This window comes from Onychostruthus taczanowskii, unplaced genomic scaffold (assembly GCF_017590055.1).
Source record: "Onychostruthus taczanowskii isolate IOZ18803 unplaced genomic scaffold, ASM1759005v1 scaffold164, whole genome shotgun sequence".
NCBI lineage: Eukaryota > Metazoa > Chordata > Aves > Passeriformes > Passeridae > Onychostruthus > Onychostruthus taczanowskii.
The window spans coordinates 633,602-646,461 of record NW_024498840.1 but is presented as its reverse complement, the minus strand read 5'-3'; the positions used below and the strand labels follow the sequence as shown (position 1 = coordinate 646,461).

The 12,860-nt window shown below is 51.2% G+C and overlaps 1 protein-coding gene across 2 annotated transcripts; it reads right to left on the bottom strand.

Moving 5' to 3' along the window:
• Positions 1-6,708: 6,708 nt before the first annotated feature.
• Positions 6,709-12,536, bottom strand: ACKR3 (atypical chemokine receptor 3). Of its 2 annotated transcripts, none has more exons than XM_041399546.1 (2): positions 12,421-12,536; positions 6,709-8,661 (listed from the first exon to the last, which is right to left on the bottom strand). In XM_041399546.1, exon 2 carries the CDS (start codon positions 8,632-8,634, stop codon positions 7,540-7,542), a length of 1,095 nt encoding a protein of 364 aa, XP_041255480.1. In that variant the 5' UTR covers positions 8,635-8,661; positions 12,421-12,536; the 3' UTR covers positions 6,709-7,539. The 2 variants fall into 2 exon arrangements, with proteins under 2 accessions (XP_041255480.1, XP_041255481.1); XM_041399547.1 differs by lacking the exon at positions 12,421-12,536 and adding an exon at positions 8,771-9,225.
• Between the last annotated feature and the right edge of the window lie 324 nt (positions 12,537-12,860).

The following is a 12,860-nucleotide window of genomic DNA, read 5'->3' as shown; positions in this document are numbered from 1 at the left end:
AGATGCCAGCAGACTCTGGAAATTTTACACCTGGAGACATTCCTTGCTCTTATACAAACAGCACCTGGAAGTGAATGCAGAGTGAAAAATGGATTTCCAGCTCTCCAAGAACAAACCTACCTGAGGAAAGCACAAGACTGCTGTAAGCCCACCATTTCAGAGCTGTCGTGGAGCTGAAACTGTCTCAGGGTCTGGTTTTTGTTCCTTATTAATCACTTTCATGAGCCTTTGCACGTCTGGATTCCAGCCTGACTGGAAGCAGCAGCACTGGAAAGCTCAGAAAGCTTTCTAAAGCGTGAACACCCCCCACTCCCCACTCTTGGAGAAGGTTTCATGCACTTCAGGTTTGCATCCAGACTTCCAGGGGCTGAGCCAAGCAATCATCCCTCTCAGACACACAGGGTGTTCACCTGTCTGGGAGTTTCCAACCTGGAATCCAGGCTTTCATCCTGAAGTGTCTTTGGCAGAAGTAGGGCCAAGAGATCACCAGGTGCAAAGGAGCTGAGATGGTGCCCAGGAAAGACAGCAAACTACCAGGGCTGCTGATGGAAAAATCCACTTTCCATCCTTCCCCAGGGATCTCCTAGGCTCCATCACCCTCATCCCATAATTAGATTGAGCAAAGAATGCCTGGCATTTGCTTCACAACTCGGGCAAGGTTTAGAAAGCCTCGAATAATGCCAAAAATCAAATGTGGGTGAGCGAAGCTGCCTCTCAGCCAAGGGAGCCAAAGCCTGAGTGGGGAAGTGTGCCCCTCTCCCTCTCCTGTTTTAGTTTCCAGCAGTACAATGAGGGCTATTCTCTCCTGGAAGCAGGAATCCAAAACACTCTGGTGTTTTATGGATGGAGTACAAAGGGAAGGTATGGATTCTCCTGTGCCAGCCAACTTCCCATAAAGCAGCCATGAGGAAGCACTGGAGCTGAACTGAGGGGAAGCTGTGGGATTGGCCTTTCCAACCCACTGCTTCCCTTGCTCTCTCAAACCCCTCAACAAAACGTGGCATTCACCAGGCCAGACAGGAAGGGAAATGGGAAGAAAACCTCTCTCCCCACCACCACTCCTCTTTATGAAACTGCCACCCACCAAAGGCATGACCTTGAGATTCCAGCCAGCCCTGGAACAGGGGGGCTGAGTTGGGGACAAGAGCTCCAGATTGTGTCATCAAGGGCCCAGCCTCCTCCACACAGTGCAGCATTCCCACACCTTTGGTCCTGCCAAAAGGGAAAAGAGAGCCTGGAGGGAGCAGGGCCATGCCACAGAGGGCTCCTGGGCTGCTCTGTGGAGTCACATCCTGCATTCAGGTGGTCTGGTCTCAGGTATGTTACCAGGAGGCAAAATTGATTAAAATACTCTCTGGAATAACTCCATGTGGTTATCATGGGTAACCCTGAGCTGAACAGTCTTTGCCCAGGACAGTGAGTGACAACAAGGTTGTGATGGGACGCTTGGAAGAAGGGAGAAGCCAGCTTGCTGCTTTGGAGACCAGAAATGTGCCTTTCCTTCCCTCTCACACCCCTGTGGTGACCAGTGACAGGAGGGAATGCCATGGAGCTGTGTCAGGGCAGGCTCAGGCTGGAGCTCAGGGAAAGGTTCTGCCCCCAGAGGGTGCTGGGCACTGCCCAGGCTCCCCAGGGAATGGGCACAGCCCCGAGGCTGCCAGAGCTCCAGAAGGATTTGGACAATGCTCCCAGGGATGCCCAGGGTGGGAGGCACAGCCCTGCCCAGTGGCTTCCCTCCCCTGGGACTCCCACAGCCCAGATAATGAAGGAGGACACTGGATGTGGTGTGCCTGCTGGATAAAGATCCAGGGAGTGACCCCGATGGACATGGAGCTGATGGGAACGGATCTTGGCAAGCTGGTAATGATGGGAGCTGCAGCAAGACCCACCCTGAGGCACAACCATGACTTTGCCTTATTGTGCATCCCAACTCCCCACTGCAGGAGACACAAATGTGCCTGTAGGTGGCCCAGAAACACTGGCTTATAAAAAAGAAAAAGGGAGGGGAAAAAAAAAACTCCAGAATGAATGCAGCGTCTGTCACCCTTTTGCAGAATTGTTATGTTTTTTGTGTGTAGTTGGTGCTTGTTTTCCAAAGATTTACATTTTTATGTGTGTGTCATTCGCTTTTCATGCATTGGGAGACCTCAGAGCTTAGAAATTCAAAATACTTGTCAGTCACGTCAATCCTTTCGGACAAAACAGAGCTGCCACTTGGATGGATAAAAAAAAAAGCCCACAACAAAACAACAAACAAAACACACTTTTCTCTCAAGCTGTGACTCGGTCACTCCGCTCAATGCGGGCAAGACAATGTTCAGAGAAAGCAAAAAGAAGGATCTGAGTTTTCATACTCATCGGTGGAACTAAATTGATTAAGGTCATTTCCTAGGTAGGTTTGAAATCTTCTGCAACAATTTTTTGCTTTTTTGAAAAGAAAAAGAAAAGCGTTCCTAGCCTCCACCCCCCAAAAAAAAAAAAAAAAAAAAAAAGGGAAATGTCACCACTGCAAAAACATTAAATCTGCTTGGGTAACTCAGAATATATGTTGGCAAGGCAACATATCTCAGCTTGAACAGTAAACCTGCTATGTCAGAGGCTCTGCCACATATGAAAGAGGCTTGGGTTTCAATATCTCATGCTGAATTTACTGCTTTTCAGCCTTTCACGGCCAAGTATTTGATGTCTCTCCTTTCACTGCTGCAATCGATAGGGTGACCTTATGTAAGAGTTTCCTGACCTTTGCTGTTGTCAGTATTGTTCTGCTAAAATGTAATTTAACTCTTTTTCTTTAGTCTGGAAATAGCACTGTACAGACAGCAAACACGAGAGGGGCTTGGGGTTTTTTTCCCCCCTTAACCTAAAGGCAAGAGGCACCATCCATCATCAGAGTTGGCTTCAAACCAGAGGATGACAAGAAGCATCATCTGCAGAGGGTCTGGTTGGTTTCCCAGCGCTTTCTTGTACCTTTTTAGTAAGTCAAAAACCCCAAAAATCCTTACTCTGATGCTCATTCCTGCTCAGTATTTTAGTATTGAGGGGTCTCCCTGGATTCACATCACTGGGATGTTGGTGCCTCCTTGGCACTAGGAAATTACAGCATTTCCTGCAGCTAAGGCCTTGCATGTATTTCACATAATAAAAACAAAGCGATCAAGACTTCTATGAAAAACAAGAAAATAATTGCTTTCAAACAGCAACTACCAAAGCGGAAGGAGGCTGATTTTTCTCGTGACAGTGGATGTTGAAGAGTCAGCCACAGCTTTTAGACTTACAGCTGGCTTACCCATGCCAGGATCTCTGGAACCCTGGTTTGAATCCCATTATAACCCAGTAATGCAAGTAGTTTTGTGAGAGCAAACTGCCATGGTTATCCTCTGCTGTGCTGCTGTGATTTCATCTCTGAGTTCTGGCTGATGTGGGTATTACTCTGCATTAGCCATGCAGATGCACACGTTGCCACTCACACCCATACATTTGCACAGGATTATGGCTGAAATTCCTGATCCTGCTTATAAAAAGCCCTATAAATCCCAGAGAGCTCCTTTTAAATGGGCAGCATTATCCTACTGTAAATCCAGGGTGTAAGTCGGAGCAGACTCTGGCTCAGATGCTCTTCAGCCACACATCCTAATGGAGCAGGGAGGCTGAAAACAAACCCTGGGCTCTGCACACACCAATTCCCCCACCAAAAACCATCCCCATCACATCCCCAGCCCCACACCCCTTCACTTCTTAAAGTACCAGCTCCACTCTTGTCATGGAGAAACTCTCAGAAAGAGAATTAAGAGCTGGGCTTTGGCAGCGCTGCCCCCGCCCCCACGTGCTTCAATATTGCTCACAGCTGAGTTATTTCTTGCTTCTTAGGAATTTTAACTGGCTTTTATGCTCAGTGAACTCGTGAAAGGAGAGTACCTAAAGTCAGCAGTGCTGAAACCATGAATTAGCACAAGGAGAAAGGGGCCAGTTGGGTGTTTCTTGCAGTACATTATCTGCATAATGCCAGAGGAGCTGATTTAAAGTCACTGAGCTACACCTGAACATCATTTATGGCTCATAAAAGGAAAGCTGCGTTTAAGGAACAATAAAGCAGCACTGCACTTTCTGTGGAAGAAGAGAAATAAAGCCTTTCTCATGGAGCAGATGTATTTTTATTTGCTCAATGCCTGCCTCCGAGGCACATGGAGATGCTTTACCAGAAATCCCAAGAGTTAAGCAGGAGGACTCGCTCCAGGTTATGGATTGTGTTTGATTTGTGCTCATTTTTCCAGCCAAGCCTTAACACAGCAAAATTGACCTCCTGGAAAAGGTAAGATCTGAATCCCCATGGACACCTGTAGCTGTCAGAGGAGCAAGGGAAATCCCCAGGCACAGCAAGCCACAGCAGGGAGGAGCAGGGACCCTTCATAAAACAGAATCACAGAGTCATGTTGATGGTCTGGGAGGTCTTTTCAAACAAAGACCGACCTGTGATTAATCCCCACCTTGTCACCCAGCCCAGAGCACCAAGTGCCACATCCAGTCTTTCTTTGAACACTTCCAGGGATGGGGACTCCGTCACTCCCCTGGGCAGCCCCTTCCAATTCTCAGCAACCTTTCCATGAAGAAATTCTTCCTGAACACCCCAAGTTCCAGGCTCAGGATGTTTGGCCAAAGAAAGTGACAGCAGCTGTCACATCAACCACTCTAAGTCACAGTCACATCACAGAAGACACCTGTTTTCACTCGCCTGCTATCTGCTGATAAATTCCCTCATTTCAGTCTCCAGGGAGTCCAGACCCACACTTTGGTCTCAGTGCAAACACCGCTGAGGTATTGTGTCATACAGGAGAAAAGCTTCCTAGAACACAAACAAGTTTTTCGCTATTACACTCCTGCCAGTTTGATTTTTGAGAATTTTTAACATGAAACCAAAGTCCTAATGAGAAATAAACAATTACAAACTCCATCCCTTCTGTCCCTCTGCACTGTTCTGCCCTCCACCCATTTCCCATCCTCTGCCCACTACCTCCCTTCCCACAGAGTGGTGGCCATCTCGGGGCCACTCAGCAGTGCCAATCCCTGGAGAGGATTTGGAGAGAGGATTGGAAGGTTCCCACTTCCCAAACTGCTGCCTCCCAGCTCCACTTGTCCTTTCAAGAGACAAGGTGAATCCTCAGCTCCACGTTTTCCCATCAAGGAGCTGGAAAGGATCCATGTGTGCACAGTATTGACAGCAAGGGTCATGTTCCTGACCTTTCCCTGCTCCCTGTCTGACCCTGCTTTTGGAAAAGGCACCATCACACCACGATTCACCTCCCCGAGGAAGAGGCCTGGAGACTTTATCAGTGTGGTTTAAGCAGCAGGTCTGCAGGATCTCCCCAACACTCAGCACCACCCGGGCTCTGCACAGGGCTGACGCCGCTCTGTGAATACCAAACTGCAGGGGGAAAGAAAAAAAAAAATTCTGCGAGTTTCTGCCAGTGTAACGCTACAGCACCACGTGAGAACAACCCACTGCCTGAGAGGGAGCCTGAACTGAAACAGTTCTGCTGCTCTAAAATGAAAAACACCCTGCAGGGAGACAGGAGCAGGATGCCAGAGCTGTATCCAGCACCTTTGGGGAGGACACACAGCTGCACAGAGAGATGCTGAGGGAAGGGAAGCAATTCCCAGCTAAAGCAGAGGATTAATTTCTCAGCATTAACCCATTTCGAGTGTCAGCACAAGGGAGAACTTTCCTTGCAGCTCAGCAGCAGCTTAAGGTTAACAGGAAACACAAAATACCCACAGTGTACAAGAAGCATCAGCACAAAAAGCTATGCATGCACTCCATCCTGACAGCTTCCCTGCAACCAGAAATCCTTTTTCTTTTGGGATTTCTCCCCATTTGGGAATGGACTGGTGTTTTTTTAGAAACACCAGTACAAGGGGAGGATGGCAGGCTTAACATCTCTTTTTACAGGATGACCTTTGAGGAGGCTGTAATGGAAGGTGTAGAGAGAAACGAAATAGAGTCATTCCCAGATTGTTTGGCTGCTGGGATGGCAGAGGGATGAGGGCATGCTTGGATTGAACAGGAATTTAAGTGTAGCGCTGCCCTGGAGCAGCAAACACGGCTGGGAGACATCACTGATTTGACATTAAATACCTTGTCCTGAGGTGAACACCACCATGATTCAAGTGCTTTGCTGGCTTAGAGCTCCACTTGAGGCATCCCGCAGCGCCTGGATCCTGCCCCACTCGGACACTACAGGACTGCAAATCCACAACAAAAGGAAGAAGAGATAAAAAGGGATTTAGTGCTGTCAGGACTGCTAACCCCCAATTCCACAGCCAGCAAAAACCACAGAGGGCTGAACCTGGATTAGTCCAAATATCCGCTCCATCTGCACACTTCCATATTTTCCTTCCCCGTGTTTATTTCCTAGCTACAAACACAGCTTTTCATCAGTCCTAGCAGCTTTTACCTCATAAATCCATCACTTTTACCTTCCCCACCAGCACAGACCCACTCCTCCCACCCCTTCCCTGCTCACCATGCTCCAGTGCCATCTCCCATTCCCCCATCAGTTCTTTCTGGCCACCAAACACCAGGAAAACTCTGACTGACCTGTGTGCTCCTGCACCAAAGGACAGAGGGTGGCCTTGAGATTCCTCCTTTTTTGGCTTTTTTTTTTTTTTTTTTAACCTGAGGAGAAGTCAAACCACTGGTAGGCACAGGTTTTGTTTTCTTTTTCTCAGATCTTTATTTTACAAAAATAACTTACAAATAGAGACAACTCTCAGCAGTAAGATCACTCACTCTGTGCAGGAGGATACAGCCTGGTGAAGCAGGGGTGTAGGAGTTAAGGACTCTGACAATACTGTTAATTTTAACATGATGGCAGCTATATTACACTACATATATTTCATGCTCCAGCATGTGGGTGTGACACCACATAAAGCCATGGTCCATAAAGTGTGCCAGCCAGGGAGGATGCTCCCAAGAGATCATTTCCATCCTATTTATCAGCATCCTCTTGGAGCCAAACGGCCACCTAACACTCAGACTACAGCACTCTGGATACACTCATCAGCAATATACTTCAAATACATGACAAAAATATATTTAATTTTCAAATACACTTGTATAAGGTACACCAAGAGGCAGAAAATAAAGTCTTGAGCTTTTAAATACAACACACTATATATATAAACGTACACAAGGAGACAAGAGGGAATCAAGACGTGGAAGGACAAGCTTATCCATGTTATCTATGGTACACAATGGCTTTGTCTGCTAGGAAGTAATTTCCATTTGCATAGCGTTGTTGAGGAGTCCACACTGGGCTAGGAGGAGAAAAGGTTTTCATTTTGGTACCACTTCCACTTTGCAACTGATCCTACTCTTAAATTACACTTTGTCCTCTCTCTTCTGTAGGCTGGAATTCACGCCGCGTTCGTAACAAGCACATTGAAAGGAAAGGGGTAAAAAAAAAAATAAAAACAAACTGTAACACACATAAAAAACACCACATCAGGTCAGAGAGTCAAGAAAGTTTCTTTCTGGGGTTGCAGTCATTTGGCATTTTGCTCCAGAGCTGAGTATTCTGCTTCTGACACTCTGGAGGCATCGATGAGTTTAGTGAGGCCAGTTTTGGCAGAGTACTTGAAAATAAAGGCTTTCATGAGCTCGTATCTGTAGTTGCGGTTGATGAAGCTGTACAGGATGGGGTTGATGCAGCAGTGGACTAGGGAGAAACACTGAGTGATGTGGAGCGTGGCGTAGAGGAAGTTCTCCATCTGGCAGCTGAAGGGGATGAAATGAAGGCTGTAGAAGATGTCCAGCAGGACGGCCACGTGGTAGGGCAGCCAGCACACCAGGAACACCACAACATAGGAGAAGATGATCTTCCCGTTGCTCTTCCGCTCCTGGTCGCTGGAGGTGGAGATGCTCTTGGCCAGGAGGAAATAAAACACGGCGATGATGGGAAAGGGGATGAGGAAGCCCAGCACCACAGAGATGAGCTCCATGCCAATGAACCACTCCTTGAAGCTCTCTTCGGGGTAAACGGGCCTGCAGTAGGTCTCGTTGTTGGAAGAGACCGTCTTGAGGTAATAGGTGTCTGGGAGGGAGGCGGAGAAGGCCAGGAGCCACACCAGGATGCAGATGCAGCGGCGGATGATCTTCTTCTTGCGGCTGCTGGAGTTGGTGAAATAGGCGACCGAGAGGTAGCGGTCCACGCTCATGCATGCCAGGAAGAAGATGCTGCTGTACAAGTTGATGGAAAATATCAGGTGAGTTATCTTGCACGTGATTTCCCCCATGTGCCACTGGTTGTGCTGGATGAGCGAGACGACCCACACAGGCAGGGTGATCACGACGCACAGGTCGGCGATGGCCAGGTTGAAGATGTACAGGTGGGTTTCATAGCCGGTCATTTTGGCCTGCAGGTTGACCCACACCACCACCGAGTTGGCTACCAGGCCTATGACGAAGATGAAGATGTAGAAGAAGGACAGGGTGTAGAGCAGGGCGCTCTTGTTGAGCGTGCCAGGACATGTTGTCGCATCCACCGTGATGCACTCGCCGTTGTTGCACGTCCAGTTGATCTCCGTCAAGTTGGCTGTCTCCAGGAAATCCAGGATGGAAGTCAAGTCAAGCGCGCTCATGGTCGCTCGGATTGGAACTCAAACGACCTAAAGGCAAAACAGGATTGAAAGAAATGACGTAAATTACGGAGCTATTTCTGCTGCCGTGTCATACCGGGACGCGGCGCTTTAGTGACATCCTGCTCTTGCCAGGCACCTTCCATTAAAGCACTCCATGGAGTAAAACAACCAAGACACTTAGCAAAACTCATCTGCTTGACGAAAGAGGAGCAGCACCAGATTTTGTGCGATTTTTCCTTCTCCTCCAGCTCACATCTGACATCATCAGGTTGGCTATCGTCCCCGGGTGTGAAATCTGCAAAGTACACGGTGGCCAAATAAATGTCAGGCGACTAAATCTGTCTCCTCTGGCATAAATGATGCTTCTATCGCTTTCAGCAGGGGAATCCTTAGGCCATTTTATCTGCACTCCCTCAAGCACAGTAGAATTGATCTGGCTGATACATGGTACCGTAAAACATTTACCACAGGCTCTGGTCAGCATCTTGTCAAGTCATACAGATGCACAAAGTAGAAGTGAGGAACTAAGGGGCTTTGTACTCCTATCCAAACTTAGATTTAATTCTGCTCTGTCCTCCCTCCCTCCCTTCCCTCGAATTCTACAAAGAATTCCCTCGAATTTTATAAAGTATCCCCTGCATTTAACAACCATTACACAGCGTTGAGAAAAGAAAGAAAAACTTGCAGTCTGACTGCTGAATAGATCTGCTGGTCTTAAGTTTTCTTTTTAGGAGAGTGCTTTGATTTCAAAACACTCCCCCATCATGGTTGGCTCCACAACTGCCTCCTTTCCACCCTTTTGCTTTTCTATATATACTTTTGCTGCCTCTTCAGTGCTTTCTTCTACCTGCAGGCAGTGGACAAAGCAACTTGTCAACTTCCTCACCAGCAGAAAGAAAAGGCCCTTAATGGCTCACACAAAACCCTAAGTGGGGCTGCTAACTGCTCTTGTGCTTTTGGGGAGACATAAAAATGCTGTCCCCCCTCCCTGGGACCCTCAGTACCACCCACAGCCCTGTGCCCACCACACTTCAGCCAGGCGAGTTTTGGAGTGCAGGATCCAGCCTGGGATGTGCCAAAATAAAGCTGCAGAGGTGAGATCCCAAGGGATGGATCCTTGTTCCCTCATGGCTTCACCTGAGCTGGACCATCAGGTCAGCCAACCCACCCATGGACACATCCAGCACCCCAAACAATGGTCACCTTGCTCTTTCCCATGACCACGGCCCCAGAAAGAGACAGACCAGCCTGGAGAAAGCCAGTGTGGCAAGAGAGCAACAGGGATCTCCAAATATCCCTGACCCCACCACAGGATCTCTTGGTAGGGTTTCCAGGAGCACAGAGTGGGGTTAAGCAGGGAAGAGCTCAGATGTGTTGAATACCCTCTTCTCACCCCCTCTCCCCAAAAAGGGACCTTGGTTGACACAGCACCTCTCCATCTGCATAATGAGCTCTTCCCAAAGCTCCCACCCTCCTGCCCGTCAGGGACAGAGGCTACGGAAGAGAAGGGAGATAAGGGGGGAGATTACCCGAGAGGACTCAAGGCACTATTGTCCCAGCAGAGGGGAAGCTGGTGGCACTAACAATGAGGGGGGCCCTGCACACATTCAGGGGAGATCAAATCTCTCCACAAACAGCCCCAAATTGGCCCTGTGAGGAGATCTGCCCTGTGGCTTTCATCCTGCTGGCCTGATGAAAGACGGAGCCGAGATTCAAACCAAATTAAGCACGGATTTTGCTAAAACACTGCCTAAAGAGGGAGCTGAGCCAGTGGTAGTTCTCCATCCTGGGATAGTCTACCCTGTGCTCATCTCAGGAAAGCAGGCAGTGATTTAACCCACACTACATAGGGCAGACGGGCTGATCCACCCCCCAGAGCTGCCAGTTCCACCCTGGTGCTGCAGGCAGCAGGGGTGGATGCATCCCCTGGATGTTCACTTCATCTCAGGGCTGCAAGTGGGACAGAGGGATGGGGCTCCCGCCAGACCTCATCCAAGGTCCCACTGCATCCCCAGCACAAACACCTTCCAAGCCTCCTACACACAGGAGAAGCAGCACCATCCCCAGTCCCTATACCTCAAAACTCTGCAGCAATTAAAGCAAACTCCCTAAAAGCCACGAAACTTCCAACCCCATGGCAAAGGCCACCGGCTCCTGCTGGTATTTGGGGGCAGCAAGGGGAGCACAGCAGGAGGAACACCCCGCTATCCCCCTGACACCCCACAGAAGTAGCATGGGTGGGCCTGAGCTTCTCTGGAAAGGCACACGGTCTAAAACAAGGGGAACGGGCTCACTCCATATCCCAAGACTCCAGTTCAGGACAGGACTGTGACCACCCAGCACCAGCAAGCCTCCAGCACATACCTCATGGAAAAGAAACTCAAACCTGGCTGACGGGTGTCAGATTCCGACAGAGAGGCAGCAACAGGGCAGCAGAGAGCCCCTGAGGCTGGGGCTCACACCAGTGCTGGGGACACCACGGCCACCACAATCGCAGCTGCTGGCTCAGAGCCACCCTGGGGGTGTTAGGGAGCACGAAGGATGCTCAGCCCGCTCCCAGCCCGCCTGCGCTCCGAGAGCACGGCTGCTGCACACACGTGCATCCATCTGCCTGCGCCTCTCGCATCCCCAGCGCGGCAATAAAAACCCGAAACCGAGCCGGCCTCCCAGGCTCCAGGTCCCGCCGGGGAGGAGGGCTGTGCTCACAGATTACAGCCCCGCAAACCGGGCTGTAGTCTGGGATTAGCTGCTGTAACCTGAGCTCCGACTCCCACCCAGATTAGCTGGGAGGTACGGGGGGGAACCCGCCAGACAAACTCAATAAAACCACTCCGTGCCCCTAAAAAAAAAATCCCTTCAGCGCTCTCTGCAGACAGCACAGCATCCGAAAAATTCGTGAAGGAAGCTGGGACCGTAATTTGCGTCCACGACACTGCAAAACTCTTGCAGGCCATCACCCCTTCCACCTAGCAGGCACATGTGCTGAGTCCAGTCGTTGCTAGTTTACAGGACAAGAAGGAAAGGAGACGGACCCAAAGTCCTGCTCCAGACGCCCAGAGCTGTCCCTGGAGCTGATGCAGCCTGCAGGATTGCACCCTTCCCATCCCACCTCCTGCCCAGGACCCGCTGCAGGCTGTGACAAAGCAAACAAGCACAGGCACCCCTGCCTAGCAGGGCGGCACGGCAGGGCAGTGTCCAAGCCCTCAGCAATCTGGGGAGCTTCCCAGAGCATCCCACAGCCCGCTCCTGCCCGCACTCAGATCTGCCTCCCGACTGCTCAGGGGTGTGGGCAAGCTGCGCTTCGCCCTTCCCAAATGGAGAAGGAAACGAGCCATGCCAGGAAAAGCCGGGATGGCCGGGCGGGCTGTCACCCGCACACCTTCACCCTTCCCGTGTGCCGGCTCTCCAGCGTGAGGAGGCGGCCGCCACAAGAGGACACCCATGCCCGCAAGGCTATGCGAGCCCGGCACATTCAAACTCTCCAGCAGTTCCGAGCTGAAGAAACAAACAACAACCGCAGGGGAAGGAGCGGAGCCGAGGAACGGAGCCGAGCATCGCACCTGGGCACGCAGGGGCACCCACACGGGAGCGGCGGCCGCTCCAAGCTCCCCCAGACCCTCCCGCCACGGAGAACCCCGGTGGGGACAAGCAGGAGCGGCTCCCCCAGCCCGTGCGAGCCCACAGGGACGCGGGGAGGCCGCGAGCGCTCAGCAGCACCGGGCCGGCCGCGCCGTGACCCCTCACGGGTCCCGCAGCCCGGCGGGGCTCCCCCGGCGCCGCCCTTACCTCGGGGCCTGGCGGCAGCGCTGCCCGAGCGAGTGAGCGCGGCCTCGGCTCCGCCGCCGCCTTATATCGGCCGTGAGGGGAGCCCGCCTCCCGGGGGCGGCTCCGGCGGCCCGGCTCCCATCGGCCCAGCCCCAGAGGCGATCGGCCCAGCCCCGGCAGAGTCGGAGATCAGCTCAGCGCAGCCCCGGCTCGGCCCCAGATCGGCACGGCCCAGCCCGGCACGGCCCCGCCCGGGGCTCCGGGAACGGGAGAGAGGGGTGCGGGCAGCCGGGGTGGGAGAGGGGTGATACCGGCACGGGAGAGAGATAAGGAGGGGGGAAGAGGGGGAAAGGGAGGGGAAAGAGAGAGGGAAAAGCGAGGGAAAGAGAAATAGAGAAAGGGAGGAAAAAGGAGAGAAGGAGAGGAAAAGAAATGAGAAAAAAAGGAGGGGGAAAAAGAGG

Excerpts from the sequence above, each read along its gene's own strand:
- ACKR3 (XM_041399546.1), bottom strand. The coding sequence starts at position 8,634 with ATGAGCGCGCTTGACTTGACTTCCATCCTGGATTTCCTGGAGACAGCC.